Here is a 16,465-nt window from a genome sequence, read left to right as displayed (position 1 = left end):
CAATAAACAGAATACTAAATAAAATAACATTACTGTTCCTGTCAATAAGCTGATGGAGCACTTTCACAGCGTGAAGGTAGCTGTGCCATTAAAATAGCAATCTGCCAAAGTCAGACCACACCTGGCTCATAAATAAATGGCAAGTAACACGTTGATTAGTTTATTTCAGCCTTATTACACCAAAAACACCCCCTTGATTAATTAAGAGAATTAGTACTGGCCTTTTGCACGTTTCGAGCTGCACATGGCGTACTCTTTGTTAATGATGAACGTGCTAAACCCTAAGCCACTGTGCCACCCGTAAGTCACGAGTTATAAGTCATGAACTCTTTAACCATTCAGTTTTAAGCCAGCTGCCATCTAGGGCTAAAGCTGGAGTCAGTGCTCATCAGGTGATGGAGTGGGTTGAAGAGAACTAAAGTTAAATCCAGCTTTAGCTGGTGGTAGCTGGCAAAATCAATCATCAGAGTGGAGTAGCACTAAGAAGATGGACATGTGCCAACATATTAAGGTTTAAAGGTCAGGTGGGTGATTATATTCAAAATATATAAATGATATACACAATATATAGATTATAGATAAATAATTGCACATTCACTTTTATTGTATTTAGCTTATGCTCTTATTCAGGGTGATTTAATTTATTTGAGTCATGTTACAGGACTAGGCCATGGTAGATTTAGATCTCTTGTAGAAGAGACCTATAGGTCTGTGGAGTCAAATCCCAGTTTGCCATGGTGAAGGAAGGGATGTTATCCAGTATGCTTCCCACTATGCTACACCAAACATATTTATTAATACAGTACTGAATATGCATAGTGACAATTTATTACTATAACGGATTAAATATTAGCATAATGCATTAGCATAATACAGTGACATATGCACTAAAAGGACAAAAGTGTAGAGAATTAATTTGTTCTGCAATGAAGAGTATTAAAAAAAGACAATTATCCTGCTTTTTTGGAGTAACTGTCTCTTTTTTGAAAATCTTTCCAACAGCATATTGAATCACCACTGTGAGGATCAGGTTGCATTCAGCAACAGGAGCATTAGTGAGCTCAGGATCATGATTGTTCCACCTCATCTCAGATGTACTGAATGGAGCACCATCACTCTGAAGGACACAGCTGCATTTCTCCACAACAGAAGATGGAAAAGATCTTATAAATGTATTAAACATCTTACTGCCTTTGATCCCTTTGGGTTCATGCTTTGAAGTGCTGGACTGAGTTATGTTTTTTTTTTGTATAGATCCAATAGCTTTGCGTTTAGCTCTATGTATAAAGCAATAAAATCATATACAGCAGAATGTGTTCAAAGAATGAGGTCAGCTGACTACCTGAACATACTGAATATAGACCAGGTTATTCCATCAATGGATTTTTTTATGTCTGGCACAGACATATTTCAAGATGACAGTGGGGATTCAGAATGAATGGGGCTGGAATTGTGAAAGAGTTCCTGGTTCAGGGAGCATGAGATCTTCATTTTCACACATGGATTGAGAGAGAGTTCACCACAGAGTCCAGACCTTAACCTCATTGAGAATCTTTGGGATGTGCTGGAGAAGCGCTGCTTTGAGCAGTGGTCAGACTCTACCATCATCAATGCTGCTGCAAGGTCTTGGTGAAAAATTAATGCACGCTGCAATCAAAACTATTATTTTGTGACCCTTTTTTTTAGTAGTGACTTTTTTTTGGCCAGGCAGTGTATGACAACATTGCAATCCCCCATAGATGAAACCACATACCTCCCCAATATTTCTTATAACTCAATGTGCGCTAGTGGCAGCAATTTGTTTTACCGATTTTGTGATAAAGGTGAGGCAATAAAGGTCAAAGCCTGTTTGAGGAGATCTTTTGAATGTAAGCCCCTATTTCTGTTAAAATATTAGCTTATCTTAGTGGCTTCTGTAAATCATGTGACTGAAAGAGAAAAGGTTTCCGTTGTAAGTACTGGCCATGTGATGCCACCCTGCTGTGTATCTGAGTCTATAGCAGCGCTGTGTGGGATAGGCTACACGTACTGCTGCCACTTTGAAACATCCATGTGTTTTTTTTATGTTTTCTTCTCCTGGATGCTGCTGATCCTTTTTATCTCTGTTTTGCATTCCTTCTTTCTCTACCCTCAACTCTACAATATAACAAGCTTTTACATAATTCTGGAAGGGTTCTCTGGAGCAGTGCTGCAGAGGAGTCATGTTTACTACTGTAGGGTAGCTATGGTTGAACTTTTAGTGTGGAGATAGCAAAGCTCCAGTCAATAAACTTCTTGCATTGTGCTGATAAAAAAAAAAATCCTAACTATTTGAGGACCAATTCTAACCTTTATATACAACATTAAATATATAACTAACATTGAATAATCCACCTTTTCCTTTTCTTTTGTTTCTTCCTTATTGAAATATGAAGCCTTTGGGTGCTGGGGTGGGGTGAGGAGGGGACCTGTTAAGGGGTACTTTGTGTTGGATTGAGGGAGGTAACTGGGTAGGTGGAGTATAACAGTGGGAAAGGGGTTGTTGCTCATAAATGTAATAAAAATATTGCACATTTTTAGTTGTGAATTTACTTTGTAATATTATACATTTACAAACTAAAAAATATTATAAAAAAAATACCTTACCTCTTATATGAAACATGGCGGTAGTCAGAGCCAACTAATTCTAAAGAAAAATGTCACGACATCCAACCATGGGCTGAATGTCTGGAGGATGTGGGCTGTGCAGCAAGACAACAACCCTAAGCATGCAAGTAATTCCAGAAAAGATAGGTCAAAAAAGAAAAAGTTAATGTGTTTGAAAATTCCTGACCTTAATCCAGTAGAAATGTTGTGGAAGGATCTGAAGCAAGCAGTTCATGGGTGAAATTCCACCAACCTAACAGAGGTGAAGTTGTTGTGTATTGAGGAATTCCTTCAAGTTGATGTGTAGAATAGTTCAGGTGCTGTTATTGTTGCGCAGCAGGGTTATACCAGAAACAGAAAGTAAAGGTCCACATACCAATTATATTTAGGTCTCATTGGTTTAATTAAATTTTTTTAAAACAATTTTTAGGACTTTTAGTCACATTTAAGCAAAAATGTAAAAAATACATCAAAAACCTTAATAAACTTTCAAGCACAACTGCAGCATTTAACACCTCACTGCTTTTATCCTTTAACAATAAAAATGGAAAAGTTAGTTCAGTTCATCTGCTTGTTTTTATTTTGTAGAGGTTATTCAAACTTGAAGGTTTTAATAGTTGTGGCCTTTGGATAGATACCGCCCCGTAATCTTTCGAGTGCAATGAATGATTTATTTCTCTTTTGAATGTGAGTCCCTGAAAGGTAAAGGACAAGGTGGACTTTCAGTGACCTTGCCAGGCTGTCGTGAGTAACGGCCTCTAGAGATTTGTGAAAAGAAAGAAGGAGAGAGTGCTAAAAGAGGTTACAGGGGGTCTAGAGTGGCCTATGTTTAGGGCATTTTCACACCGGTAGTTGCTTTCTTTGGTCCGGATCAGTTGTTGAGTTTGTTACTTGAAGCATTTTCTCCTTCTGTTTGGTTTGGTTTCACACAGGCACAAACCTAAACGCACCAAAATGCAAAATTTTTCATCTTCTGTGTTCCAGTGCATATATCTGCACTGTGTGAAGTTGCTTTAAGACAGAACACTAAAACTCTGCGCTTTCAAACACAGTGTTTGGATTCGCAGAGCTGCGAGTAGTGAACGCAGCACAGACCACACGTGAAAACAGCATGAAACAGAGACAGCGTTTAGCTGTAGTAATTAGTGTTATCTGGCTAATATATCAGATTAAACTGCACTTTATTCTTAGTTTAGCTCAAATAAAAGGAGTATATTTGATAGCTGGGACAGATCGAGCCCAGTTGTTCTAGGTTAGTTGTCGGTCTAGTTGTATTGATCCGCATCTGAGTGTGATTACTGTTTTCACACCTGCTCAACTGAACCGCACTAAGGGTATAAACGAACCAGAGTCCATTTTCACCAGACCAAATAGTACTGGTGTGAAAACTTCCTTAAAAAGGTGCCGATACGTGTGATCAAATATGGACATTTTTTGAAAACCTTTGCTCTAAACACCCTAATCCCTGCCCACCAATTAATCTTACTAAAGTCACTGCTTCATTACTCCATATGGTGGCGCTATAATCAAATGAATAGGGTAAATCTGTGTTGAAGAATATTCTTTGAAACTGTAAAACCAATAAATAAATCATAATTCCTGGTACTTCAGTAACACAGATGCTGTTAAGTATTGTAGAGAATTGTATTGTGATATGTTGAGTATCACAGAATCACAGAATCGTGATATCATCGTTTCTGTGGGCAACATATCGTGATAATATCATATTGCAAGATGCCCCTGTAATTTCTACCTCTTGTTTTCAAAAAGACAATGCAAAAACACATGCTGCACACATTATCTTTATTTATCTATTATATCAATAATCTACACAATCAGTCCATCATCTTTCTGCTTGTCTGCCTATTAATATATATTCAAGTATATTATTTACAGACCACACAATATTTACTCATGTTTTGATCACTTTCTTCTCTCTCTCTCTCTGCTTTCAGGTATCGTATCTCTAATATCCTTGGTAATTCTGTCGTACGACCGCTACAGCACGCTGACGGTGTACAACAAGAAGGGTCCAGACTACCGTAAGCCCCTGCTGGCAGTGGGGGGCTCGTGGCTGTACTCTGTGGTCTGGACCGTGCCTCCTCTGCTGGGCTGGAGTAGCTATGGTCTAGAAGGGGCAGGAACCAGCTGTTCTGTATCATGGACCGAGCACTCACCTCAGTCTCATGCCTACATCATCTGTCTGTTCATCTTCTGCCTGGCTCTGCCTGTGCTGGTCATGGTCTACAGCTATGGGAGGCTACTGTACGCAGTCAAACAGGTGAGACCTGGTTTTCATTTTAGTTTGGTTTCCTTTTATATTGCTTCAGTCAGTCAAACACAATGATCACCAACGTACCTGTCAAAAACTTTTTTGAGAACAATGTCCGATGATTCAGAGCACTGTTTGGATAAAGGATCAGTTTTATTAGATGGTAAAAATCAGTAGTAAAGTAGTAATCTGACAAGCAGTTAGACACACTGCCAATCACTGAAATCAGATTTGCCTGCAAAAAGGAAAACATTTGTACAGCAGATTAAAACTGTATGTGTATGAGAGTAAAAACAGCACAGAGTATTATACAGTATATTGGGCCCTATCGTACACATCGTTTCACACTTTGTGCCCGTTTCGTTAAAATAGCTTCGGGGTTTAGGAATATATTTATGCCGATGGTCCTGGTGGTCTGGAAGTGAGGTGTGTTCAGGTAAATATCTGGCGTGTTTCTATCTTGGCTGCAGGACATACAGGTGCGCCACTGACTAAAAAAACCCTGACAACAGTCAAGAATCAGTTGGATTATATCGCCACTGTATATATCACTGCACTCTTTACACAAAAAGCAAGCTAATTCAGTTTTTACCTCAACAATAAACAGAATAAAGAATAAAATAACATTGCTGTTCCCTTATATGAGCTGCTGGTGTACTTTTACAGTGTGCGCGCACAGGTCAGTATTCTATGTTGAGACGCACAAAAGCGCCGCACTATTAAGATACGAACGCCCCAAAGTCAGAGCTCACCTGCCTCTTAAAGGGAATGACAACTGGCACACTGATTGGTTTATTTCACGGTATGTTCAAAATACACCCAAGATTAATTAAGAGAATTAGTTCATGCCTTTTACCTGTTAAGAGATATGCAAGGCATATTTTTTTGCGCCCTCGCGATACCAAAGACACACCGACACACCCAAAATTCAGCTGTGTGATCCACAATTGACAGGTGCACTATAGATCGCTAAAATAGGGCCCATTGTGTTAATTCTACAGACAAGCAGATCATCAATAGTAGAGCACAACCGCGTCACCTCCAAGTTACTTTACTTTAAAAAATGTAACTAAATAATGACAATTTTAACTTTTTCCAAATCTGGAAAATCTACATTCAAGTCTGGTCCATTTTTTTTTTGCTGGTTCAAAAAACAGACTGATCAACACGAGCACTCTGCTCACAGTGGAGAGCTACTCCTTCAACAAACAAACAAACAAACAAACACACAAACAAACTCAGAACAGGTGTTAAATTGTATCTTATAGAATAGTTAATCAAAGCAGTTCATTGATTCTGTGATCTGCTGTACAGCGTCTGTTAGATGTAATATGTTGCTGATTGGGTTCCTGCATTGATTTGTTAAATAAAAGATTTTAGTCAGTTGCGCTGGGGGTTTCAGCAGTGAACACATTGCCTGTGTCTGTATTTTGCACACGTTAGCTTGTTGATCTGATCTGAGAAGATGCTAAAAGTGCTTGGTGTATTATTGAACATCAAAGAGGGCCATCTTCAATTTGTTAACACTGCAGGGTGACGGAAAGAAATTGCGCACTCTGGTTTGCACATCTCTGTCCTTCACGGCTCACTGACTGATAATTTTATTATTTTCCTCCACATTCAGTTACTCCTCATCCCAGCTTTTGTATAGTCTCTGAGTCTACAGTAAGAAAGATCGATTGTTCAGGTAGATGTTTGTGTTCCTGCATGGGAAAGCGGCTGGGCTGGATGAAACAGATGGGCTGATTGAGTATTCCTATATTGTTGTAGGTGGCTGGTGAGACAGTGATTGGTTTCTGTAGGGTGCACAAACAGCACTACACTACATGCAATAGTGGTGGAAAGTTTGTATGCATTCTTCATAGACATTACAGTACTGAGCTTTCAATTACTTCTAACTTTTTTCAGTAAGTAGAAAAGTTGTAAAAGTTAGAAATGGTTTCTTTGACAGCACGCATTATTATATTATATATAAGAAACTATAATTGATCACAAGATCAATTATAAACTAGAAGACTTTGAAAAGACTCTCAATCTGTCGCAAAACTTGTCAGTCTTGCAGGGTCACTATTTGCAAAACAGATCTGGAAAAAAAAAAACGCATTCCTTTTGCACTTCCTGTCAGGCCCCTGGTGGACATTCACATGAAACTATTTTTAAAAAGCACAAACAGAAGCAGCTTTTGGCCACAGCTACCCTTCTTTTGGTTATTCGCAGTAGACTAGACTAAAACCTAAAAATATAAAAACACATTTGATTTTATCAGAACATTTTATCGGAACAAATTGACATTCTGACACTCTTACATTGAACAATTGGTAAGACAGGAGTGTGCTGCAACTCAAGCAAGTCATCCTTCAATTCTGATTTTGGAAATTTGTCTGTGATGATGAAATTGCTTTAAAAGCTGTTTGGACTAAGGCATTTTTAGTAACTGCAGATTCCAAAATCATTTGTTTAAAAAGTGAGATAGAGTGACAAAAGCCACCTGGAGCAATGCAATGCCAACTGTTAAACATGGTGGTGGTAGCAGCAACTGGTCCATTGAACAAAATGAATAGGATAATAAAGAAGGTAGACTACTACAGAAATCTTCAGCATTACCTCAAGCCATCCGCTTGATGGTTAAAACACAGTTCCCCAACAGGATTATGACCTAAAAGCACACATATGCATAAAAGTACATGTTTTGCCCAAAAAGGATGGCCAAAGAGAAGAGAATTTAGCTTGATGATGGCTGCCAAAAGCATGTGATCCAGGTCAACTTGTAAGGGACATTTGAGACTTTCCAAAGAAATAAACATATCAAGCATTTATATAATAATGCTTAAATAAACATACCTTACTCTGTAAGGTAAATAATTTTAAAGAAATTGGGTCAGGGTCAAAAAGATGTTTTAGTTCTTGTGCTGCCAACTGCAATTAATCTAAAGTTTAATGTGTTCATTTTTTTCAAGACATATTAATCAACTTTCTTGAATAATTTACTCGTCTTTTATTTAGCAATATGAACACAGTGTCTCTACTATTGAGTCCAGAAGGTAGATTACTTTTAATTTATGTTAAAAAGTGGTTTAAAATTTCATAAGTATCTCTTACTCTCACACACCTCCCTCCTTTTCTGTTTTTCACTCACACACACTACTCCTGCAAATAGAACTGAAGTTGTTTTTGCTGTTTCATTTCATCCTTTAAGCTTAAATTATATTTACCTAAAACCTTTACTCAGTGGATTATAAATCATCAAAACAACACTGAGATACATTTTTATTTGATCAAATTACTCTCAAATCAGAACACAGTGCTACTGTTCTTCTCTCTTTTCTGTGCAGGTAGGAAAGATTCGCAAGTCTGCAGCTCGGAGGAGGGAGTATCACGTGTTGTTTATGGTGATCACTACAGTGGTGTGTTACCTGCTGTGCTGGACGCCGTACAGCGTGGTGGCCATAATGGCCACGTTTGGTCGGCCAGGAATCATCACACCTGTGGCGAGTGTGGTGCCCTCTCTCCTAGCCAAGAGCAGCACAGTCATCAACCCAGTTATTTACATTCTTATGAACAAACAGGTAAGAGCTTTCATTCATTCACCAAAGACAAATCAATCTCTAATATTTATTTATTTCTAAAACATTTATTACTGGACTTGACTTCACATATTATGATACCAGCTGTCAGAATCTGTGACCCTTAATATAAAGCATTATGGTAAAGTCCAGTAATAAGTGTTGTGTGTAGCTGAAAAGGTGAAGGGATGGTGAGTAATCTGAGAAGATTTGGTTAGTTTTACACTGTTTTAAATGTAGGTGGAATAGGGTCACATATTCTGATGCCAGCTGTCAGTATGAGTAAAGCCCAGTGATTGCATCACTTTCACAAAAAAAAAACCAACAACTTTATAACTCATGCTTAAGATAGGACCTGGCAAAGGCACATATTTACAGTTGCATCATGTTTCAGCCAATTTTGTCTCCAAAATATCAGAAAACAATGAAAAAATAACCTAAACCTTTTATAAATGTAATTATCTTTTAACATCCCAAAGGCCATTATAACTACCATTTGAATTAATTATATATCAGTTTAAATATGATACACATTATCTAATGTATGTTTAGCATGATAGCACAGGTGTAAAGTATGAGATAATCAATCCGTTTTCTTCTGTTTTGCAATACTACCAACATAAAAGTAATGGGATAAAAGTAAACATTTTCTTAGTGTTACTCAGTTTTCTGTTACTCAGTTACTCAGTGTTACTCAGGTTTTATCTAATCTTTTACTCCCCCCTGCCTTCTTCATACAAGGTGAAAATGTAGAGAATTAATAATGAAACGTTCATGTTTAAGATCGTTTATTTTATTTATAGACAAAATAAACTGTAAACACCGTTTCTCATCGTCCGGCGGACCGACAGCAGCAGAAGGAGAAAATAAAGCGAGTCCGCTTAGCTCACGCAGTCTACGTAGCGCGCTCGTGCCCGTGAACAGAAACTGTGCAATAGCGCTCTCTGTGGTCACAGAATCCGACGGTCACAGAAAATGGTGTAACACCGGTAAGGTTCTTTAAACAATAATCAACGATAATGAAAATAAATAAATAAATAAATAAAACACTTATCTGGCGAACTTTAGTTTACACGCCTTCTCTGTCGCGCTCGGCATGACTTTAATTTCCACCCGTTCTCAGGCTCCCTTTCTCTTTTTTCCCAGTTGTTACTCAGTTCACTAGCCGGAGTAGCGGTAGTTTTAAAAGGACCGTGATACTAGCGACTCGGGTTCGATCCCCGGGTGAGGAGCGCTGTGTTTATTCATCTATTTTTTCCCTTTCCTCCTGGGTTTACCTGCTTCATTTTACAAAAACAGATTTTTTTTTGTGGCCCGCCACGCAATGGCTTGGAAAATATCTGGCCCGTGCCCAAAACTAGTAGCCGACCCCTTCATCAGTGGGTAAAGGACAGACTAAAGGATGTTGTTTAACAGGACGCTGATGGCTGATATTTTTCTGGTTGGTGGAAAATTCTCAGCACTGCAGTGACACTGAGATTTAAGAACTCCAGCAGCACTGCTGCATCTGATCCACTCGTACCAGAACAACACACACTAACACCTCATACACCACCACCATGCTAATCAGTGCTAATCACTGCACTAAATAATAATAACTAATAATAGCTGCTCCGTGGTGGTTTTCTCTCCTGTGGGGTCTGAGAATCGAAGAACAGGGTGAATGGAGGAGAATAATAAAGTATACAGAGAAACAGATACAGAACTACAGACTCGAATTAAGAAACATTTTGAGCTTTACCTTTGGGACACTATAAAGATCTCACAACACACGGATCCTAATTTGTGTATTTTTATTTACATGTTAGAAAACAAATAACATAATACACAAGATCATTTAAAAACAGATTTAATTCTACAGTCATGAAATTTGCATTAACAAAAGAAAGAAATGCCATCAAAAGCATCCTATGGCTTTTGAAAGTGAACTGGGTGGAAAGTAAAATTGCTGCCATTTACACTGAAATATACAGGATTACCAGGTCAAAGTTAAAGGCTGTGTGGCAGAGAAAAAGAGAGAGAGAGTGAGTAATAGCGATACATAGAGAGAGATAGAGAAATAGAGAGAGACAGAGAGATAGAAACCCAGCACAGATGCACAGCACCAGACACTCGTAGACCTTTAATATCAACATGGTTTGGCTCAGAACCTCCGAACATACTGCATCGATAAACTCACCATATTGTCTAATACTCATTACTTCATTCCTGTTATCAAAAACGACAACTTTAACACATTTAAAGAGAAGCTTAACTCAGAAAAGTTTACATCGCCTTTTCCCGCTTAGCTCTTTATCTAGATGTTCTCAAACCAGTCATGGGGATCCCGGATATGGAAACATGTTTTTATGCTTTACAGCCCCTACTATAAACTCTTACAAAATAAATGTTTAAAAGAAGCAGCACTTTCGATTTTTAACTTAAAAGAAACAAAAATTGATCGAAATGTTCTTCCCCATTTTTAATATAGCACCCTATCATAACAAAAAAATTGTATGTGGAACTAGAAATATTTGACATTACTGAAGAGAACCCTATGCTATGCTCACGCAGCAAACATTTTTTTTTTAGCAAACCCTATGTTTGTTCTTACTGTAACCCATATCACATGCGTAAAAGAGCAATGTTTCACGTGAAGTTTCGGTTTCACCTTCAGCAGCATCACAGGAGATATGAAGGGGTTCCAGTAGCTGAAAGCTCGCTTATCAGCGAGAAAGTGTTTAAGCTCACTGTAAAAAGTTGAATGTTATTCGGAAAAGTCCACTTCTTTATTTTGATATTGCAATCTGATTTATATTTAATTTGAATCATTTCAATGAATTTACAGGTCTACAGGTTGTGGCTGCAGCATCAAAAGAAAATGATTTAAAACACGCCCATGTCTGAAAAACATACAGTTTTTGCAGTGAGCTCAAATGCTCTCTGCGTGATGAGGCAAGTCAGCCTGAACTCTATGATTCTGGCAGGAATTAAAGCGAAACGTAACGTTAAGCGTCATTCTTTAGCACGTGTGTCCGTTACACAGCAGGAACCATTCAGACAGACGTCATATGCACACACTAGGTCACAGTAAAAGGATTTGAGTGAACAGTTGAAAATATACATCAGATTTGTTTAGGGAAAAAACAAACAAACAAACTTTAGACCACTTTTACCAGCTGTGTGAACACAGAATTGGAGCAGGAAGGAAAACATGCAAAAACATGCCAAAAACGGGGTCCCCAGGACTTTACATTAGGAACTGCTGACCTATATTTACAGACGACAAAGCATGTTCACCACAAAGGGCTCAGAAACCCTGCTACTTAGCATGCTGCATCCACTTTGCATTGTACTAATTACACAGTTCAGTTTTCATTTGGAAAGTACTTGTACAATCACAATGGCACAACATTTTTTGACAAAAAGGGAAAAAAAAAACCAAAACTGTTCCCAATAGGGCTTAAATTGAACATCAGCAGATGTCGAATACTTTTTTTTTTTTTCCAATATCGTAAAACAGACCACAAAGCATTTGGGAAGCACGATCCAGACTGGCCGGTTTTACATAAGAAGTTCCCTAAAAACTCCTACAAATCATTCTGCTGCTCTGAAACAAACCCAGCGCAGTGCAGTTCCTCCCTTAGCAGACACTGGTCCTCTTAAAGGCTTAGGAGACATTCAGTAAGAGTTGGTCAGAAACTCTGAGGAGCTCAGTGGCGTGTAGGTCTGCATGGAAACACTGCATGTTGACTCCCATTCTTTCTACAGAAAATTCAGTTTCTGTTGTTGGAAAGTGAGTGATGGCACAATTAATACATGATAAAGAACTAAATACGATGTTCAGCTTTCCTGTTTCAATTCAAGTCTGTAACAATCACAGAGCAACAGTAGCCTTGCCTGTGTTTAGGCCCGTCAAGATAATTACATGATCAAATTCCCGTATGATACAAGGAAATTGATAATTTTTGACCTTTTTGACATTCAGGTAAGCTCTTTAACATGAATGAGTACGTCAATTGGTACGTCAACTGTTTTAAAAGCATTATTTTTAGGTAGAGATGCACTAAATATTTAGCAGCCAAAAAAATGGCTAATTATTTTAGCGTTACAGTGTTTACTCTCAACATTAGGACTATTTTAAACAGCCCAATGATGTCAGAGTTAGCTAAAGCAGACCTAAAGCAGACCAGGAACTTTGGTGAGAGTAATCCAGAAAAAACTGCTAGCACGCATCCCGCTCCAGCAGAGCCTGGGTCTGTTAGCTTTAGCTAAGGCTGGTGTACAGCTGGCAAGTTCTGTCTGCTTTGTCTATAGCTTTAGTTCGAAAGAGGCTTCGCTTCAGCATTACATACTGGTTTTAACGACTGCTAAAAAAAAAAATATGTGGATTCTGGTTTCTGTGTTCCTCGTTTCAAATTAAAAGACCTCTGCAGTGTTTTGCATTTCTAGGATGTTCAATAAATGTTTTTAATTGTTGTTCTGAAATTGCTTTTTCTTTAACAAGCAAGACAGACTCGCATGTAGGCCCTTTAATTTATTGAGTGTAACAGCAAGTGTAAAAATACAGTATTTAGATAATTGTTTTGGTTGGTTTCGGGCCAAATTTTAATTTCGTGCAGTTTAGTTTTATTCCAATTTATTCCAATTTCTGAATATTCCCAATAGTTGAACTCTTAATAATTGCTCTCTAAAATAGTTTAAAATTGTATTTTTGTGACGACATATTGTCCAAAAAAAGTAGTTATCTTGACAGGCCTTCTTGTGTTATTTGCTTGGACTGTTTTAAGAACCTTTTCTGGACTCCTTCAAAAGCTTTACCCACATCTACAGCACTAGAAGTCTCATCAAATCCAGAAGCCTTCACTCTGTTTTTTACTGCATAACATCGTTCCCTCACTTCTCAAGTAAAGACAGAAAGGAAGTAAAATATTCCGTCTTGGACCACCATCAGTTTACCACTAGAGCATCATACTGATTAGTATACACAGAGGTTCATAAAGTGATGTCTAGAGAAGACTGTGAAGAATGTATTGGCTATTAAACTCGTTTCAGAAGTCTAACGAACACCTGAGTGAAAATATCTGTTAATAGTTTTGCTATCAGGCCAGAGAAATACTTGCTGTTAAATATGTAATAAACATAAAAATGGCTGCTTTACGTTGCTTGCTTTTATTTGAAGCGTTGGTTTCTCCTTAGAAACACCCACACCTGTATGTTGTGTTCTTATGACTGTGAGAAGTGGAGGCCTCTAGTGGAAGCCTCCAGTAACACAAGTAGCTCGCAGACGAGCAGCTGGTTGGTTTGAATGAACGAATGGCCAAACAGCAAGTACATCTCTAGCCTTACAGTTCACAACAGATTTGATCTGTACACATTTTAGTCCCCTCCTCTAGATCACAAATTCAGATGCGCTTGTAAGTCTTTACCCTCTGAAATAAAAGGGCACATACTGAAACTGCGTAGACAAAGACGAAACTTTGAATTACATCAGTTAAAAAAACAAACAGCAAAAAAAAAAACCCAAGAAAAAACTATTTACATATCAAACATAATGTGAATTTAAAAATTGTAAGTAAAAATGTCCAAATGAAACGCTTCAAAATGCACACAATGCATACAATGTATGGAAAACTAAGAAATTTCTATTAACTTTTCATTCGCTTTTGATTGCGACTCCATAGGGAGCGCATGATGAGGACCTGTTATTGATCCTGGAACCGCAAAACACGCAGGACAACCAGACGACACTGGTTTAAACACAACGCAATCAGTCATCATCATCATAATCATCACTGCACTGATTATATATTGCCAAAGGCCTGACGTCAAACGACGGTCAAGCAGTGTCTGGGTCCACCAGGCCCGTATCCTCCAGCCTTTACACTAACAGTTCCAACCCTGGAGCAGTAAAAGCTCTCAAAGCTCTCCTAAAGTGCAGGTGAAAAAGACATTTTTTTTTCCTCAACTGCTCTGATGATGTAACTTGACTGAAGTTTAATATCATGCTATAAAAAAACAATCATAACTAAACAATTCATATTTTTTGTACGTTGTCTAAAAGTATGTTTAGTTTTTTTTTAATCAGTGTCCAAGAGGTTACGTAGGACTCGAGTTAAAAATACAAACAGCTCAGACAGCAGTTTAGGAAGAGCACAATATTTTCCAAAACGTTCAAAGAATTGAGCAGCTGAGGAAACTGTAATACAGCAGTAAACAAAAGTCAGATCTCCACTGAGAACCACAAAAAAGAGACCTGCTATTAAGTTATTCGAGACACACACAACCACTAGTAAAACAGTGGGTTTAAAAGGTGCAGTCACTAAAGTAAGTAAAAATAAATTAAAACCTTCATCCGTTTGTGTGAAGATAGATCATTTGTCATTATTAGTTTCTTTTTTTTTATACATAGTATATGTGTGTGTCTGTATAAGTGACCTATAATAGACTGGTAACATTCAGTGTTTGACTTCTAAAACACTTCTTTAAATCCCCTCCCAAAAATCTCCATCGCAGGATTTCGGTTAAACACATAAGTTTCCCCTCACGACTAGACCAGCAACACAATCACAAACACTGTCAACATGGTCACGCGATGGCTAGCAACAGCAAAATGGCCAAGTATCTAAAAACATCTTCTCTAGGAGAACCCTATTGCTATCCGATGATCTCTAAATCACGCATGGCTCAGAAAACGCAACGTTTAGAAACGGTTCCTCAGAGCACGGATTCGTCCCTGTCGGCCGTCGAGCTCAGGTGTCCCGGTGAGGGTCCGTGGGTCGTGGGGGGGGCCAAACCCAGACTCAGCCGTGTGTCCCGGGACGGTCCGTGGGCTTCCTCTGCTAAATCGAGGATGCTTATTGCTCCCTTCTCCACACGGATCAGAGTTCAGGAGTCACAGTGGATGGTGCTGAAGCCGGGGAGGGTGACCTTGCCTTTCCTCTTGAGGTCACTCTCAGAGCCCACGTTGATGCGCTGGATGAGCATCTTCTCGTAAAGCAGGGGGTGGTAAGCGCCCAGCGTGCACGCCGCGTCATAGTAGCGCTCGTGGTAATGGCACAGGTCGGTCTGTCGGAGGGAGGGGATGTACTCGTACACGTGGACCTCCTCACACAGTGACATCATCAGCATGATGCCTGGAAAACACACAAGACACACAGCGGATTAAATTTACAGCAGGAGAAAACGTTTTTATACAAAAAAAATAATAATAATTGAGAGCCTCCTCATTTAATGCATATTTTTTACAATGTACATTACAGTTAAAGCCAATAAACTATAGTCAAGTCAAGTCAAGTCAAGTAGTTTTATTGTCAATGCTGCATATGTACAGGACATACATAGAATTGAAATTACGTTACTCTCCTTCCCAATTTTACAGCAAGTACAGATAATGGATAATAAAGAAAAATAAAGAAAAAGGGGAGACACTATGTGTACAATACAGCAGCAGGGACACAGACATACATGAGACAGAACAAGGTGCAGTAGTGGTGGGGGTGAAATAGATATATAAATAGAAATAAAAAGAAATAAATATATAATCTAAATCTAAATGAGTGGGAGACACTATATGTACAATACAACAAAAACACAATAGACATTTGTGAGACAGAAGATAATAGTGCAATATTAATGGTGATTAAGATCAAGTGACAATATAAATAGAACCCGTATAACAGTAGTGCAATGTTGTATCTAGCTTAAGGCTGGTAAAGTTCTTAAAGTTCCCAGTTCTTGGGGAATTAAAGTGTGTATGACAGTGCAGCGTAACAGTAGTGCAGGTATTGGGTGTGTAGTGCAGGTCCTTTTACAAAAGTTACAGTACTGTGTGTGTTCTAGTGCAGAGTTTTCAGTACTGTGTTGGTGGGAGGATGTGGGGTCAGGATGATGAGAGTGTGTGTGCTGTGGGCAGGATTGGGATGGGGGGTAGTGCGGGAAGAGAGTTCAGCATCCTCACAGCCTGATGGATGGGGCTGTCTCGCAGTCTGCTGGTCCTAGACCCGAGACTCCGCAGTCTTCTCCC

The 16,465-nt window shown here is 38.6% G+C and overlaps 2 protein-coding genes across 4 annotated transcripts in view; one reads left to right on the top strand and one right to left on the bottom strand.

Annotated features, from left to right (window-relative positions):
• Positions 1 to 16,465, top strand: part of tmtops2b (teleost multiple tissue opsin 2b) — a 38,589-nt gene that overhangs the window by 15,939 nt on the left and 6,185 nt on the right. The window contains exons 2-3 of the mRNA XM_007227945.3: positions 4,581 to 4,906; positions 8,230 to 8,463. Coding sequence (XP_007228007.2) covers positions 4,581 to 4,906; positions 8,230 to 8,463 — 560 coding nt within the window. The remainder of the gene's footprint in view (positions 1 to 4,580; positions 4,907 to 8,229; positions 8,464 to 16,465) is intronic.
• The window catches only part of st6gal2a (ST6 beta-galactosamide alpha-2,6-sialyltranferase 2a), a 62,357-nt gene continuing 56,130 nt past the window's right edge, over positions 10,239 to 16,465 (bottom strand). For all 3 annotated transcript variants that reach the window (XM_022680513.2, XM_022680511.2, XM_022680512.2), the window contains one exon: positions 10,239 to 15,575. In XM_022680513.2, the coding sequence (XP_022536234.2) occupies positions 15,328 to 15,575 (248 nt within the window). In that variant the 3' untranslated portion in view covers positions 10,239 to 15,327. The remainder of the gene's footprint in view (positions 15,576 to 16,465) is intronic.

The sequence above is a fragment of the Astyanax mexicanus genome, chromosome 11, assembly GCF_023375975.1.
Source record: "Astyanax mexicanus isolate ESR-SI-001 chromosome 11, AstMex3_surface, whole genome shotgun sequence".
In the NCBI taxonomy this organism is placed as follows: domain Eukaryota; kingdom Metazoa; phylum Chordata; class Actinopteri; order Characiformes; family Acestrorhamphidae; genus Astyanax; species Astyanax mexicanus.
This window is presented reverse-complemented; position numbering and strand designations above follow the sequence as displayed.